This window comes from Nasonia vitripennis, chromosome 2 (genome assembly GCF_009193385.2).
Source record: "Nasonia vitripennis strain AsymCx chromosome 2, Nvit_psr_1.1, whole genome shotgun sequence".
NCBI lineage: Eukaryota > Metazoa > Arthropoda > Insecta > Hymenoptera > Pteromalidae > Nasonia > Nasonia vitripennis.
In genome coordinates this window covers 14,122,153-14,138,406 of record NC_045758.1, presented here as the reverse complement: position 1 = coordinate 14,138,406, position 16,254 = coordinate 14,122,153, and the positions used below count along the sequence as shown (strand labels likewise).

Genomic DNA, 16,254 nt, shown 5'->3' with positions numbered 1-16,254 from the left:
ACATCGAACCTCATTTATCAAAGGCGGCCCACTAACCGCTTCCGTAAACCGAAAACGGGTCGAACCGTGACGGCCGCACGAGACCCGAGAGTTTACGTGGGCTAATTAAACACACAACAAACTCAATCTCTCGATGCTCTTCCCCTCTCCTAAATCAAACCAAACTTTACTAAAAAAAAACGTAATCCTTTGCGGCCATAAATCAAGCAACACTAATCTTTATTTATTCGCTTTCAGGGTGGACGACCTCTACAGGTTCATTCACGCGTGGGTGCCGTCGTTGTATGGCGAACTGGACGAGGACTACTGGAGGGAGCGGGGATACATTCTTTCGGACACGGACACCGATCTGTCGCCGGAGCTGACACCGCGCGAAGCTGGCGAGGCCGGCGAGACTGGCGCCGAGGAGGGCAAGGACGCCGAGGGCAAGGCTGGCGAAATTTCTGAACTCACTCGCGAGTCCTGGGAGGTAAGTGTCGCTTCAGTCATTTATCTCACGCTGCTGTGAAACAAAAAGGTAGTCCGCGAACGGCTACCCTTGAAAAGAATGTCGTTCGAGCTCGGCTGCTTGCAGGACGCGACTTTATCGATATTTGTATAAATTCATTGGTAGATAACGCGAGAGCAATGTCGATATAGCCGTGCACTGATCGAAGCCAAAAATCGAAGCTCAATAATAGAAGCGATTGCAAAGTGTCCTAAGGTCGATCGGAAAAGCGAATTTCGCAAGAGCTTTCCAGAAAAAGCGAGACAGTGCGAGTCTCGAGATTTTCGCACAATGCGGATTACCGGCTCGCTAGTCATACGGCACGTCCGCAAAGTCGAGTCGCGAGCTTATCCGAAAATAGATCTTTGCAGCCGGCACAGCTGATTCTTGGCGTCCGGTGGCCGACTTCTGTTAAGCTCTTGAAAAGCGCGCGCACCTTCCGATCGGCACTTAGTACGCCGTTTCGAATATAATAAACTCGAATGTAATATAAATCAGCCGCTGCGGGGAAAACGCATTTCTTGCGCGGTGCGTGTCAAATGAATTGTCGAGACTGAATTAGCTTGTTAAAATCGCCGTCGTATCTCAGAGCGGATGCTATATGAAATTCCCGCTTCCTTCTCGAGGTGAAAAACTCTTGCGCTTGCGTTGGAATGTGCCGCAACAGTTTTCTCTGAACGTGTGCGACACACGCGCGACAGAGCATTGCCAACAAATTGTTTGCGCGCGGACCGAGTAGAAATTATGCTGTTGACAGTGTTTAAAGTTGACAATTCGGGAGAATTTGTTATTTTGCGACAAACAACAAGCATAACTTTACCGATGTTTCGTCGCGTGTCCAACGCAAGCGGCAACAGCTTTTAGCTCCAAAAGTCGTCGAAAGAAAGTAGTAGCCTTTTACAATAATTAAGTTAAAAAAAAAAAGAGAAAGAAAGAAAACCTGTTGACATTGGGGGTGTGTTGCCTTCGTTGATCACAGCTGATCAAGGCCCCGTACGTAAAGCTCTACAGCATCCTGAAGACCTCGAGCACGTCCGCCGACTCTGAGCAGATCCAGGATCCCGAGGTACGGCTGTTTTCTCGGCCAGACACAATGACCAAAATGATCAAGCAACCTACCTACTTACCAAGCGCTAATGTCTCGATGTTTCAATATATTCTATATTACATTAGTATACCTCCTACTACTGCCACTATACTCACTGTCGCCTATCTAACGATGTCACATACACACACCCTGGGCCTCTTTTATTTTTTACTGCATATGCAGTTCATCTTTCTCTCTCTCCGAAACAATGCATGACCTACCGTTGTATAGCATACTACCGCTCGGAACACATTGATTGCGAAAGGAAAAAAATAAAAGAGAGATAAACCCAGCAATTTGTGTACACCAGAAATAGAATCTCGGACTGCTCCACCTCTTCTCACACACAAGCACGTTGTACATATGATACGAATGTTTATAGAACCACATGTACATACAACCGTTCAGCACCACGACATGCCACACCCAAAAAAAACTCAAGCCAGCACACACCCTTTCCTTCAATTAAGCCGTCCAGATGCGCGATCGATCGACGTCGAGTTTTTCTTCGCATACGCTCCGAAATTTCGCTCCACACTCGCAGGTGTGTGCACTCGTGTGAGCTATGCGTGAAAAACCGGCGTCGATCTCTCTCGCACGTGCGCCTGAAGAATTTATCAACGATCACGCGTGCAAAAACTCGTTGAAACTCATGCGAACTAACCGTTTGAAATTCCCAAGGGTGCAGTAGTGTATACCGCACCTGTATGTATGTATGTATGTTTCGAGCACCAGCTGTTGTTATTAGCAATATAGCCCGCGCGACAATGCACCACACCAACCGCGATACAAGCCAAAGTGCATGCGGCGTGTATATTATTGTTCTCTATGTGTTCAGCACTGTGTGTGTGTACACCTTCAACTGCGCGCACGAGAAAGCACACGCGTGTGTATACCTAGATGTACGTTATGTGCCGCCCTGTATGCGTCTATATAACTCACTTTTCGCCGACTCGAGTTCCACGCTGTGTAATACCGAAACTGCGGGCATGTCTTTCTGTGAGTTGGATATAATAGCGGGAATATGCTGCAGTCGAGTATTCATTGCGGTACGTCCTCGGTAGGATGATTAAAGCGATCTGACGACTCGCGCCGTTGATCGCAACTCTGTTGCCGGCGATTATTTTCGGTACGTTTTTTAATTCCTTCGCTGATGTAAATATCGAGCTTTACGGCGTGTTGCTGTCCATAAATCCCAAGCGAATTATAAAAACAGAGAGAGAGAGAGAGAGAGAGAGAGAGAGAGAGAGAGAGAGAGAGAGAGAGAGAGAGAGAGAGAACGGAACGCCGTGACGCAAAAAGAAGAGCGCAAAACTTTCCCTGACAACAAACGAACTACAGCGCCGGAAAAAAATTCGCAAAGCTCAGGAAAGCTCTGGAAGCTCTACCGAAATTTTCGCTCGACTCTCTCGGCTTATTTTTAATTCGGCCATTACTCGCTTGCCGCAGGTGCGTTGTGCTATGTGCGTTCCCGCGGCGCACGACCTTCGAAAGCGCAGAAGCGAAAAAAGCTCGTCGCTATGAAATCGGTTTATCTGCCAGCAGCAGCCGCAACGAGCCATCGCAATAAGTCAGCGCAGCGGCTTTTCCCGATCCGTTTCCGTTTGTTTTCAGAGAGCGCGATCCTCTCCGGGCCATTATCCCCACCTCAGCTTGTTTTTCGTCGTCGAGAGAGAGATTTTCTCTGGCGATACAAGCGCGCGAGGGAAAATTTCTGGCGGAGGCAGCAGCCTTCTGGCGTCATTGCGTTCAAAAATAGTTTAAGGAGCGGACGTGAAAGGAATGAAGCGTGCGCGCTCTTGCGCCCCGGGAATTTCTGTGCGTCGCTTAAAGATATTTTGTCAACAAACTAGCGGCAATTTCGAGCGAAATGTTCCATGTTTAACTGCGAGAAATGTAAAAATAAGCTAATTGATCTTTTTTCTAAAGATGATTCACGAATTTTGCACTTCTGAAAATCAGCACCGCTTGCGCTACCCGCCAAATTGAGCGCGTCCAGCTCCTCCTGCCAAATCAGCTCGAGAATCGTTTTCTCTCTCTCTCTCTCTCTCTCTCTCTCTCTCTCTCTCTCTCTCTCTCTCTCTACACCTATCGCTGATGATACTTGGCTGGCGTCGTCGATTTTTTTTCGCGCTCTTTGTCGAGCGGCACGCGTGCTTATTTTCGGCGCTTGAATAACAAGTCGCTGATTCTATCTCGTGATCGATTTCGAGAATTTTAAGATAAGCGGCGGGTCGAGAGCACGATTATCGATCGAAACGGCTATTTAATTGATTTGGAGCGATACGCGTTACTCATACTTGTTTGCGCGCGAAACTCTCGTGCGGTTTATCTCATATACTTGTATATACTAGTGTTGATTGAAATAATTTTAATTGCGATAAGTCGCCGTCATGCTGTTGACGGATGATTTATTGCAGATATTTCCGTACATCTAGAGCACTTTTTCGTGAAATAGAAGGTAAAACCGATGTTTGCTCGATTAGTCACGCTACAGCTGTTTTTGAAAATATAATTCACCGATAGTATCTAGTGTCTATCGCATATACCAATTATTCTTCTTCTATGCAAATATTTAACCCCGTCAACGGGTCTTAAGGTTATAGTCGGAACAATGGCATCATCATCACAACAATCGTGCGGAATTCCCGAAATTCTCAAACGCACATCTCGTGCTCTCATCATCGTTTGCCATGAAATTAACGTCCAATAACGATTCTGCGCGTATAAGCCTCGACTATATTGCCGTCAATTACGCCAGTGTCTGTTTGCGCACGGGATGACTAACCGCGCAACGCGCAGCTATCTATCCTTATACCGATTCGCTAAAATATAATGTATGCAACTGTAACGCATCAGCGTCTAATTAAACATGCGTCCCGCTCCTAAAGAACTTCATCAATTATATTACGGATAGATAAGAGCGCCTGTTTTGTTATTGCGGCCATAATACACGGTAGCCGCAAAATTACGTCACGTACCTACTCGAGCGGATTTATCGCAGTTCGCACTTTATAAATAAGCGATTTGCATTTTCCGCGGGAGGAGAAAATCGATGATGCAGGGTTTGCGAAACGGCGTAGTTTCTCGGAGAAGTGTGTGTAGAGCCGACGAGGCTTCGCACTTTGATCTCGATTCGCGCCTCGATAACGGAAGATGAAGTAGAGATACTACCATATAAGGAAACTCGATTCGCTAAAAAAGCACTTGAACCGGTCGCCAGAGGCACTCGAGAGACCGGCTATGAGCCGCAATAAAAGATCGTCCAGCTGTATGGCATAGATAAATTCGCCTAAAATAAACGATGATGCCCCCCTTGTTAACGGCATCGCGTACAATATATTCTTTATCGAGGCATGGAAAAACGTTCGATTAGATTAGATGAATACAATACCCTCGAGATTCGCGCTCTCGAGCGTGAAGTGCGGAGCTCTCTAGAGATATCGAGGTCGAAATTAAAAATGAATCGAGGAGTACAACTGCTATTTTTAAAATCCGCGCGGATTTTTTCTTCTTCATAGCGTAGGAAGGAAAAAGCTACTTTGCGTTTATATTATAGAATAGGACAAATAGGATTCATGAATTTTTTCGAGCGGCAGTGCGCGGACTGGTTTTTTGAATTATTTCGAGTGGCAAAAAAATCAATTAGTTTGGAGCCTACTATTATGTACGGACTTTCGAGCGGCTAACGAGGGATTGCAAAATTTTAATACGCGCAGGAATGAATGAGGACCGCTATTATCAGCGTCGTTTACAATGTCCAGTTACACCGACTTATGGAAATATCTCCGGTGGAAAAGGAGATGAAAAACGAGAATAGACTTGTTTTTCATTCTAATGAGCGAGTAAAAATAGTCTCTCTTACTGACACTATCAGAAATTTCTTTCTCTCGCAGCGTCGCACGAGATTCTCAATGTTAGGAGTTCAATTGAGCGGCGCAATTAGCATAAATTAAAATACGTCGAGCGAAAAATAAACACAGCGGCGGCTTATCGATGCAAAAAATCTGTCACGGCTTACGTGGAGCGCAAAAAGTATTTTCGAGATGCTGCCCAGTCGACAAACCGGTATGATCGTTCCGTCCAAAAATCGGTATGTCCTATAGTCACTTTTTGGCACCGAAGAGTACATAGCGTACCACGTAATAATCGCACTCGTTGAATCAGAAACTCGAAGAAAAAAAGCAATCTCAATTGTAAATCGCGCATACCGATCTCCTGTCAAATTAACCTAATCTCGGCATTAAGATTATAAACAGATGTATCTGCGGCGCAAAAGAATTGTCGATTTGACCGCTCTTTTTTTCGGCACTGCGCATCACCGGTGCGAGCGATAACAATGCGCACCGGCGTCTATACGACTATTCTTTCCAGTAGGTCAGGCAGGTGTACGAGTGTGTAGCCTCGAAACGCGTGTGTCGACGCGTGAGCATCTGTCGATGCCCCTTTTACGCTGTATTGCGTATCGGAGGTTGATCGACACTCGAGCGATGATTAGGTGTTTGAACTTTTTATCGGAGGAGACGGTGCGATCGGAAAGTTGTGCAATCAAGACTCGTCGAACGAAGAAGAGGAAGAGGTGCGAAAATAGCAGGGAGAATACTGGACATTAAACAACCAAATTAAAAAAAAACCAGACGTTGCTCCACTCTCGAAACTTTTACTTTCGAGCGCAACAGGGCACTCGAAAAAGCGACAAATAACCCGAGACAACGGACCCGATATCGCCTGCCAAAATCTGGTGAACCGATCTCCGATCGATCTCTCAATTATATAAACGCGAGACCTCTCAAGAGCAGCTAAACACGTTTTTATAGAAGAGAAGGAGAGAATCTTCAGTGTAGTCGGGGCGCATACGCAGCACGTGCTGCGCAACGAGAGCTGCGCGCTCGTCCTAATCGGGAGCTGCTTCTCTCTCTCTCTCTCTCTCTCTCTCTCTCTCTCTCTCTCTCTCTCTCTCTCTCTCTCTCTCTCTCTCGTTCACGGTTTACGACGGGCCAAGCGGCGGCGGCGGCAGCGGCGGTACTGCTATACTGGGGGAGCCCGCCGCAGACGCGCTCGCCGCCTGTGTGTATATGAATCGCTCGTAGTCGCCGCGGAAGTTCAGTGCGACTTTGGCCATTAACGAGCTCGGTCAGCTGTTTGCTGCGCCGCATACAACTCGCTTGAGTTCTTATCGTTCTCCATGATACACAGTGAATAAGTACTTTGCCAAGGATAGAGATAGAGGCGAATTCGTGCCGTCAACACACAAGTGTCACAGAGAGCAGACGCCGCGCGGTCGATCGTTCAACCCGCGCGTGTGCAGCTAGCGTAGAACAGAAAGCGAGAGAAAGACAGTGTGTTGTGCGCCTGCAGACACCGTCGTTCTAGAAAGCTTCGATCGCGCGACTGCACGAAAACATGTGAGCAGCAGCAGCGCTAGGCACAAAAACACCACGAGAGAGAAGAGGACAGGCGGCTTTCTTTCGACACACACCCACGGCTGCGTGGGAGGCCGGTGGTAAACAAGAAGAAGGAGAAGACGGATCAGCCGGCGACGACGAGGTCCAGTATTAGCAGTACGGCTTCTCTGCAGCAGGGAAAAGGACCACCTCCCGGGAGCACAAATCCCAGCTCGACTAGTAAGGAAAAAACGGAGAAAATGCCGAAGACCAAGGTGCCAAACCCGATCGCCCGGATCACAAAGTTCCTCAAGCAGAAGACGAAGGTGCGTTGGTTGCGTAATGCGCGAATTTCTTTTCCGCGAGCTTTCAAAGCCCCATTGTCGTTGCCATGTGCATTGTGATTATTCGGAGCGTCGCGTGAGAGAGTGAGACGATCGATACGCGTAACTATGCACGAGACACGCGGGGGAAAACTTTAGCGTGCGACTGTGTGTGAGCGTTTCGAAAAGGTCGATTTTAAAAAATTTGTTTAATGAGTATGGACTGATGCGTTAGCAACCGCGAGAGAGGAGAGACAAAAAGCGCATGAATTATTCAGCGAGCCTGACGATAAGCCAGTATTTTCGGACTGTTCAATCGGAAAAATTCCGTCCTTTCGACACGTACGCGCGGTCTAGCACGTAGTCCAAAATTGCAACAGGCTATACACACGATGCGGCTCCTCCCTCTAATGACATCGCTGACAATCGAGCATAGGGCTTCATTGTGCGGGGATAGGCGTTATCTCCGTGTATTGTGTGCATACGTGACGATTGCGGCAACGGAGCCGAGCATCTCGCATACTTTTCCGAAGCGCACGTTCCATCGATTAGTTATTCTGATTTATCGATGCATAATTCACACAGCCATTTTACAAAAGTCTCTCGCCTCGGCTCTTTCTAGTCTCGAAATGGTAATAACAACGCTGCTGCGATAGCGCGTACATGGGAAAGAGTTTATCGGACGACAATAACAACGCGCCTCCGCCGCCGGTATCTCGCGCCTGAACTTTCTTCGGGCGGCGCTATCTGCCTCGGGGGGCCCTCTCGCTCACCCAAGATATGGGCCTGACAATGGTGCGCACGCATATAGCCAGTAGATAGCGAGCTTTTTGTCTATGATATCACCGATGCCAAAATTACGAAACAACGGGCCGACCTTCTTTTTCTTTTCGTGTTTGTGCTTCTTTCTCCTCGGCTCATTATAATATCACCGGTGATTTTCCACTGTCGAGCGCATAAATTAAATTGAGATTTTCCCGACAGAGGTATGCAGATTTGTACAATCGATAGAACGAGAGAGAGAGAGAGAGAGAGAGAGAGAGAGAGAGAGAGAGAGAGAGAGAGAGAGAGAGAGAGAGCTGAGACAAAGGGCTCGAGTGGAAAATTTTCTCCGATTTCATCTCTGCGAAACCTCCCAAGAGCCTCGCAGTGTAATTGCGTACAGTGCCACGGTGTACGGGGAAATCCTTAGGGTCGGCGTTTCTTATACCTGCTCGCTGAACAATGGCGCCGGTCGTTAGCTCTCGCCCTCGGAACGAATCACCAGCAGATTTTTCCAAAGTCCGACGCCTTATAGTGTATTTTCGTTGCAGTCGCTCGCGTATATTTATTGCGAGCGGTTTACGACTCGGCGAAATTACACTTGCCACGACGACGTCGCATGCCTCCTTCCTGGTTCCCTTGAACGTAAGCTCGTTGATCCTTTCATATTGCACCGGTTGCAGGGGCGCCAAGACTTTTTCTCTCTCGGGTCAACGCGCGAAATATTAATTATTTGTACGTGGGCATACGAGAGAGGACGACAAAGCGAGCGAGGGCTTTTTGTCGTTTATTATCCGGTTTGAAATATCGGTAATGGCTCGCGTGGAGAGGAAAGGCTGTTGGCGTGCGGCATTTATATTTGGCGAGAATATGCGACTCGCGCGCACGGCTGACAGGTTAATCGATGTTGTTGGCTTCGGTATTGATTGAGAGATCCTTCGATCGCTCGATGAGGAATTTTCGCTGCACGTGACGTCTCGCTTCGACGCGTTGCATAATGTACCAAAATTATTTTCCATGCAAGTGAAATGCGTCGTCGACAGCATCCCGTTATGATGTTTAGGTCCTCTTATCCTCGAACCGGCATCTCACACCGAGAGCAAAAAAAAAATTTAACGCGGAAGATAATAACTTCATCGGTGACAAATACGAGCTCATTTGACTTTCAAATCCACTGAATCAACATAATAATATTGCACATCTCGCGCGACGGATAATACGTGCATATTTTCGTGCGCAGTTGTGAGCTCACGTGCGCCTCGATCGACTATCAAGCCAACGTACACACCGCTCGCGAATCATCTCTCGCATCTAACGTCTCCGGCTCGAGATTGCAGTAGCCTAATTTTGGACGCGCAAACAACCGAGGAAAATTATCTTGCGCGAGGGAGGAAGTGCACTTCCTCGCACTGCTAAAACCCACGCAACGACGACGAAAAAGGCGCGAATCTCCGCGGCTTTATTGTCGCGAGCTTTATTTTTGGCGCTAAGAATGTGTGTGAGCACACTTTTTCTCCGAAGCCGTTGACACCGGTGCCAAAGGCTTTGCCCATCGCCGAATAGAGCTTCCGAAAATTCCACCAATCCACGTTAATTGCGCTCACGTGGATGCGATCGTATATAAGGTCCCGCGGGATTTCACGTCGCGCAAAACAATGAACCGACGGGCTGCACGTGACACTCGATCAATTGTAACGCTGCGCCGCACAACTGACACTTTTCTTTATCAATATATACAGTTACAAGAAGCCGGGTTACCCCGACACCGGCTTCTTCAAAACGAGGCTATACGGGTTTATCCTTTGTTTTTTATTTTCCGCCGCGGCGCGCGATAAGGATTACCTCACTCGCGAAATTTGCCTTATTTTCAGAGATAATAGAAAGAGCTGCTGCTATACTCGAGCGCATTATCGCCGATGAGATAAGTCGAGTGTCGTAAAACTCGCGCTTATTTTTACCGCTGCCGTCATTTTTACAAGCCCTGTGCAGTCTCGTAAACAAAAAGAAAAGCAGCCGTCTAATTGGGTTCCACGAAAATTTCGATCTCCCCCGTATTCTCGACGCGCGTATTATGTAGAGTATAAAAACGTCAAAGTGAAAAAAAGGCGAGGTCGCTCGAGTTTCTTGCTCTTCCTCTCCCTCTCTCTCTCTCTCTCTCTCTCTTCGGGGGGGAATTTCACAAGGCGCTTTTTTAAAAGCGCGTGGGCTCTCTCTCCCTCTCGCGTTGTTTCGAGTAGAGGGGAAATAAGAAAGGTTTCTTCTCCCGGCCGATCTCAGGCAGATCTAAGGCCGAAGGCTGCCGCCGAATAAAGCTGGCGAGGCGAGAGGCGCGAGACTCAGTTCGTCGGCGTCAGTCCGTCGTATGCCATACGCGGATTTCCGGTCGTTCGCTCATACACACATATTATTATACCTTCGTTTTCTTTCTGGGCACAGAAGCTCTACGGAAATTCGGAAGCTCGCGTGTGACGAAGTACAGTTGGTTTCCGCGCATCGAGCCTTGGTGTTGGACACATAGTGATAGCGTTACTTCCTCGGAGGAGAGCGGATGTTCTGTCTACCGGTGGCCTCGGAGCTTCAGGACAAGATGACCACGGCCGAGTCGTGCAACACCTTGAACTACGTGTTCCAGCACTCGTCCGCTCTGCTCTCGGTAAATAGACGCATCAAAAAATCGGTCCAGCCAAAACTCGAGTAATTCCGGTTCTGCGCAGAGCGTCGATCTCGATTTCGCCATCCCATCGCAGGGGCTCGCTTAAAAAAGTACTTCCCGCGCGCGTGACCGCGCGGCTGCAATAATCATCTCGTAAATTACCACCTCCACCTCTCCCCATCATCTCATCGACTCTAATCTCGTGCTTGAGCGCTTCCTACTTGGCCGACTGCTCGCATTCCTCTCCGAATAACTATCCCTCGATACCGGAAAAAATCGAACCGGCGCCGCTAAAGGTCGATAGCTCCTGATTCGCGCGCCTCGCGTGTCCTTTCCATCGCGGGGCGCCTTGGGTTCTAAAATTAAAGAGCCGCTCGATTTCGATGGAGTAATCGCGATGTGAAAGTATGCGCGTATAGACGATTATGAATTTCTGCGTTGTGTAACGCGTTCGTTGACTGTTGTTTTTTCGCCTGGTCACGTTCCGGCGCACGCTTTTTTTTGCGAGTTAGCGATTGAATTTTTTGCGCGAGCGCTTCGAGTGTACATGAAACTTTCTATGAGTTTCCGAGTACGTGTACGTGTATATAGTGGCTTTTCTTGGCACACATGATACAGAGCGTATACGTACGTGCCTACGGGCACAGCCTCGACCTTCGGCGATTAGTCGGCCGCATTAACTTTTAATGCGATTAGCGCAAGGCTGGTTAATCGAGTCATTACGATAGCGCGCCAGGGATTTTCACAGATCGTTTCTCTCTCTTTTTTCGTCGCCTTATTTTCTTTTATCGCGGCTCAAAGTGTCGTGCGTTAGTTATCGTTGCATAATTCAAATTCAGAGCGGAAAGATAACCGCGCCGGCGTCACGCGTGCCATCTTGCTGAACGTATGAATTTATGAATCACTGATGGGAATAAAAGAAAGAGGAAATCACTGCCATGTGTCGGAACATAGCGCAGTTTTGGACTGGATAATCTCACTCGCCGTTTCCGTTTGAACTCTCCGCCTGAGCTTCCGGCCAGCGAAGATAGGTGGCGCACGAGCAATTTTCCATTTCCCACATCGGTATCTGCCATCCCAGTGCATTATATAGCGGTATGTCACCAATGCCTAAACTGCTTGGCCGCTCATACTATATGTCGGGGGTTCAATTATGCTTTTTGGCCAGGTGTTTATTTGAAAAAGAAGCGGAGCGCGCCTAATATTCATAAAAAAAAGCAAAATATTCCTAATCCGCATTACAGCCCGCGCCGTCCCCCGCGGAAATCTTGGTGACGCTATTTTCAAAGCTCGACTAGAGTGGCTTGTAATCTAAAAATAGCGAATAAAAAAACCTATACTTTGTATTGTGCGTATAGCGCAGCTGTTTTTCTCTCGCTTGAGCTCGCGCAGAGGCGAACTTATCTGCGCGCGGCGCTGAGAGGTGGCAGAAGGGAATATCGCGACCTGCGTCATCGCGAATGAGAAAATACTGTTGCTATGCGTCCTCCCGTTCCTCGTGTGTATCGTATACGCGCTTTTCGAAAAACACGACGCGCTTCATTGAGGTGATGGTCTCGCGCGATAAAAAAGTCGAGATGAATTCGTTCCGGCTTTTCAACAGCGAGTCGTTCAATTACGCGCAGGAATATCTCGTTTTTCACTCGCCTCTGAGATCGCGGCTTTTCGAAGAAGAAGAGGCTCTTCCGAACGGATACGAGCTATCCGCTATGAAGCAAATCGTTGTTTGTATCTGTATCTCTCGAAAGAGCTCAACGCAAATAAGCAATCCTTTGTTGTTCCACGCGTATCTATAGCCTCTCTCGCGCTACTGTGCGCGCGGTTATCTCGATGCATCGTCCGCAAATAGGCGCCAATTAACGCGAGGTCTTTTGCGCTCTCGGTTGAGAGATACGTGCGCGATTCCACGCGCTCCGCCTATTTTACTCGATGAAAATCCAGGAAATTCATTCCACCGGTCGCACCTATGAGCTTTGTGTTTTTCTCTCGATTTATCAACAATAGAAACGTGTGTTCTCCGCACTACTCGAGACTACAGCGCAGTCGATCCAATTCACGCCAGACGTCACCTGTTCAAACCCGTCCGATCTCATTTCGCTTATATACACGCGCGTACGAGCGTTCACTCCTCGGTGTCCCTCTATTCTATCACGGAAAACAGAGAGAGAGAGAGAGAGAGAGAGAGGGAATCTCATCTCGATTCGCCCTTCTTCTTCCTCGCAACTACTATAGTAATCCGGATGATCTGCGATAGAGAAGCGGAGGGGCGACCGACAATCTGCGTCGTCCGAACCGACGGAATCTGCGAAGGACGAGGCTAACCCGATTATCGGATTTCCGATATTACGCGTTTATACGCCTTGTTTTCGTCCGCAGCTGCGTGTGTCTCTGCGTCCTTATTTTTTCTCCAAGTCGGCCGAGAGTGTTAGATGTAGTATCAGGCGTAAGCGCAGGTGTATGTAACACTTGAAAATATACTCGGTGTGATATGAGCCGAGAGCGATTTTCGGAGCACAACAGCAGTTAGGGAAAGATAAGAGATACGGTCGGATAATTCCAAGGATATGAGCGAGATCGAGATTAGAAGTTGACAAACACGCGTTTATTTTCAAGAGTGATGACTGGCGCGGATTAGCATGCAAACACAGACGCGGAAACGCGCCGCACGTGCTCATCTTCTTTTTTTCCATCTTAATTGCTCTAGACTAAACAGGATAACGTCCGTGAATCCGATGGGTAACAAGTAAACAAATCATACGCCGCAAGAAGATATTGCTTATTATCCCATCGTCGCATTGTCGCTCGCTCAGAGTTACATCACGCATATCCGTTTATACTTTAGCGGCATATTATGCCGAGTCCCGGTCATCACGTGCGAATATTCCACCCGATAGAGAGAGAAGCTATAATCCGATCGCGCTCTTCCAGAGGGTTGCGTTCTCGCCACGCGCGAGATTGAGTCCTGTCGACGTTACGTAAAAGCTCCGCGCGGTGGTGCAGAAGAGCGAAAAAAAAACACGTTACGTCGAGCGACGGGTTTACGGGGTGTTTTTACGCGTCGGAAAATCGACTCTTCCTCGTTCCACTGGAAGCAATTGGATTTTCCTCTGCGGTGTGTGTGTGTGTGTGTGTTGTGTGCGCGAGAAAAACCAACCGCGCGAGTCGTTGTCTCATCGTCATTGAGAGAAGGCCGAGTATGTAGTGTACGTGTATTTGTGTGTGCGAGTGAGCATGACCTCGCGGTCGACTCGTTAAATCGCTTTTATGCCCGAGATAAGAGCCGAGAAACGCCGTTATTAATTGCGCGCGACATGTGTTTCTCTCTGCTTTTTTCTCTCCATTTCATATTCGGTATTCGTGCCGATTCCGATACGATTATAATAACCTGCTGTATACGTTCTCGTTGTTTTTTCAACGTCTCTCTCTCTCTCTCTCTCTCTCTCTCTCTCTCTCTCTCTCTCTCTCTCTCTCTCTCTCTCTCTCTCTCTCTCTCTCTGCAGCGAGCTTTCCAATTTCGTTTGCGGAGAAACAGCCGTCGCTCTTAAATAGCTCGAGCTTGTTGTTGTTATCTCGACAGGCTTATTTTCTTTTCAAACTTTCTGTCCGCCGCGCAAAAGTACATCGATCCAAGCAAGGAGAGCGAACGTCAGCCTCCCGAACGAGTTCTCGAACAAATCGCGCTTGGTTCGTTCCCCTCCAAGGCCACTGGGTCACTCGGCCCCTCGACTGAAAGAAAGACATCTTCCCTTCCGCACATGTCGTTACACCCGCGCCGGAACGACTATACTTGCCCATAACTCGACGCGGGAAAAACAAAACTGCGCCGAGACTCGTACCCACACACACACACACACACACACAGACGGGGTAGTCGTCCTTGGATATTTGCACATAAATCGCGGCGTGTGGGTGTCTCGGCGTCCGGCTATAATTAAACGAGTGGCCCTTGACTTGCGGCGCCTGTATCGATAAGCCCCGGAAATTTATCTCGACGATAATACAAAATTTTTCTTGCAATATACCGAAGAAAAAAGGATGTTTACGTTCCGATGCAGTTTTTACGAGCGGCTATTCTTAGCCGCGAGACTAATTTATCGACTGCACTGCCCATATTAAACTTGCACACGGGAACGGGGAAAAAACTCGCTTCAGGTTTTCGGTCGATACGTAAACATATGCGTGATTCGTCGTCGATAAAAATGCGCCTGATATGGGAAGAGGGAATGAGTCATCGGCGACGCGGATTTTATTTTAAAAGCGATGCTATATACACTAAGCGAAAAGAAACATTGCAGCAAACATATTTGTTAACTGTTAACATAGGCATTTTTGATTTGAGCCAATAATACGTATGTTAATAGTTAACATATGGCTGCCCTTTACGATTTTTCATAGATTTTATGAAGTAATCGGATAAAAATTATTAGAAAACACACTTGTATGAATTTTATTAATGCTGAGTAATTTTATAGTGGTATAATGTCAAAATTCAAAATTTTGTCTTTCATCGGCCTTTTGGGTCTAAATACCAGATCTGATTCAGCAGCCTCTGGCATTTCCAAAAAGATATATGTCAACTACTTTATCACTATTAGTTCAAAAATTATTGGAAAACTTCAGTAGTGTGTTAAACATCATATCGTAATCATTCGTTTTTCAGATTTGAATTTTTCTACGCACGATAGCCATGAAATTCATATGTTAACTATTAACATACAGATATTTCCTGCAATATTTTCTATGTCTATACTATAGAAATCTATAGTATACATACAAACTGTTTTTGTTTCGTATAGAATATTTGTAAGATACATTTGTACACGAATATATTAGCAATCATTGCTCCTAACGTGTGTATATGTTTACGGCAATTATATCTTTCTCTCAGTGTACACTGGTCGTTAATGTTTTTTTGCGATGTATGTGTGTGCTTCCGATTGTATAAAAACAGAGAAACGCACGTGGTTATTAGTTTATGCACATAACTCGGAACGTCGAATGCAATAATACTGCTGCTGAGTTTGACGGGTGTCAGTCACCCCTGAAACCGCAACTGATGTGTTTTCTGTGTGTCTATTGTACGTGACGATTATTTTGATTTACTAACAGAACACCCGAACCATCAACAAATACTAAATATACCCATTATTATTATACACGAGACAATGTAACACACTGGATATGCGTAGTGTTTTTAAACATTATATACTGACTATTATACTATTACTACTACTATTATTATTATTATTATTATGTGCCCTACTCTATACATAGCTGTGCCTAGTTTTAGAGATTAGTTGCCACTTAGAGACCTTATCTATATATTACATGGAATCTGGATATGATGTCTGTTCACTTACAATAGCAACCTCTCCATTTATCTATTATACGTAGTTGAACACCAGCAAAACCAAGCCTTCTATACCGAGCAATGTCTTTCCGTAGAGAAATAACCGAATGCACCACAACCATGATCGCGTATACATATAAATCGTATATATGTATTATACCTCTGTCGGTCGGTCGCTGCAGTGAGCGAGAGAGACATATAGGATCAC

The 16,254-nt window shown here is 46.9% G+C and overlaps 1 protein-coding gene across 18 annotated transcripts in view; it reads left to right on the top strand.

Moving 5' to 3' along the window:
* The window catches only part of LOC100121136 (TLD domain-containing protein 2), a 110,944-nt gene that overhangs the window by 85,441 nt on the left and 9,249 nt on the right, over nucleotides 1-16,254 (top strand). For 13 of the 18 annotated variants that reach the window (XM_032597622.1, XM_016982496.3, XM_032597620.1 and 10 more), the window contains 2 exons: nucleotides 238-469; nucleotides 1,467-1,553. In XM_032597622.1, coding sequence (XP_032453513.1) covers nucleotides 238-469; nucleotides 1,467-1,553 — 319 coding nt within the window. Of the gene's footprint in view, nucleotides 1-237; nucleotides 470-1,466; nucleotides 1,554-1,734; nucleotides 7,285-10,327; nucleotides 10,697-16,254 lie in introns of those variants that run through there. The other 5 variants (XM_016982492.2, XM_016982490.2, XM_032597625.1 and 2 more) reach the window with 3 other exon arrangements.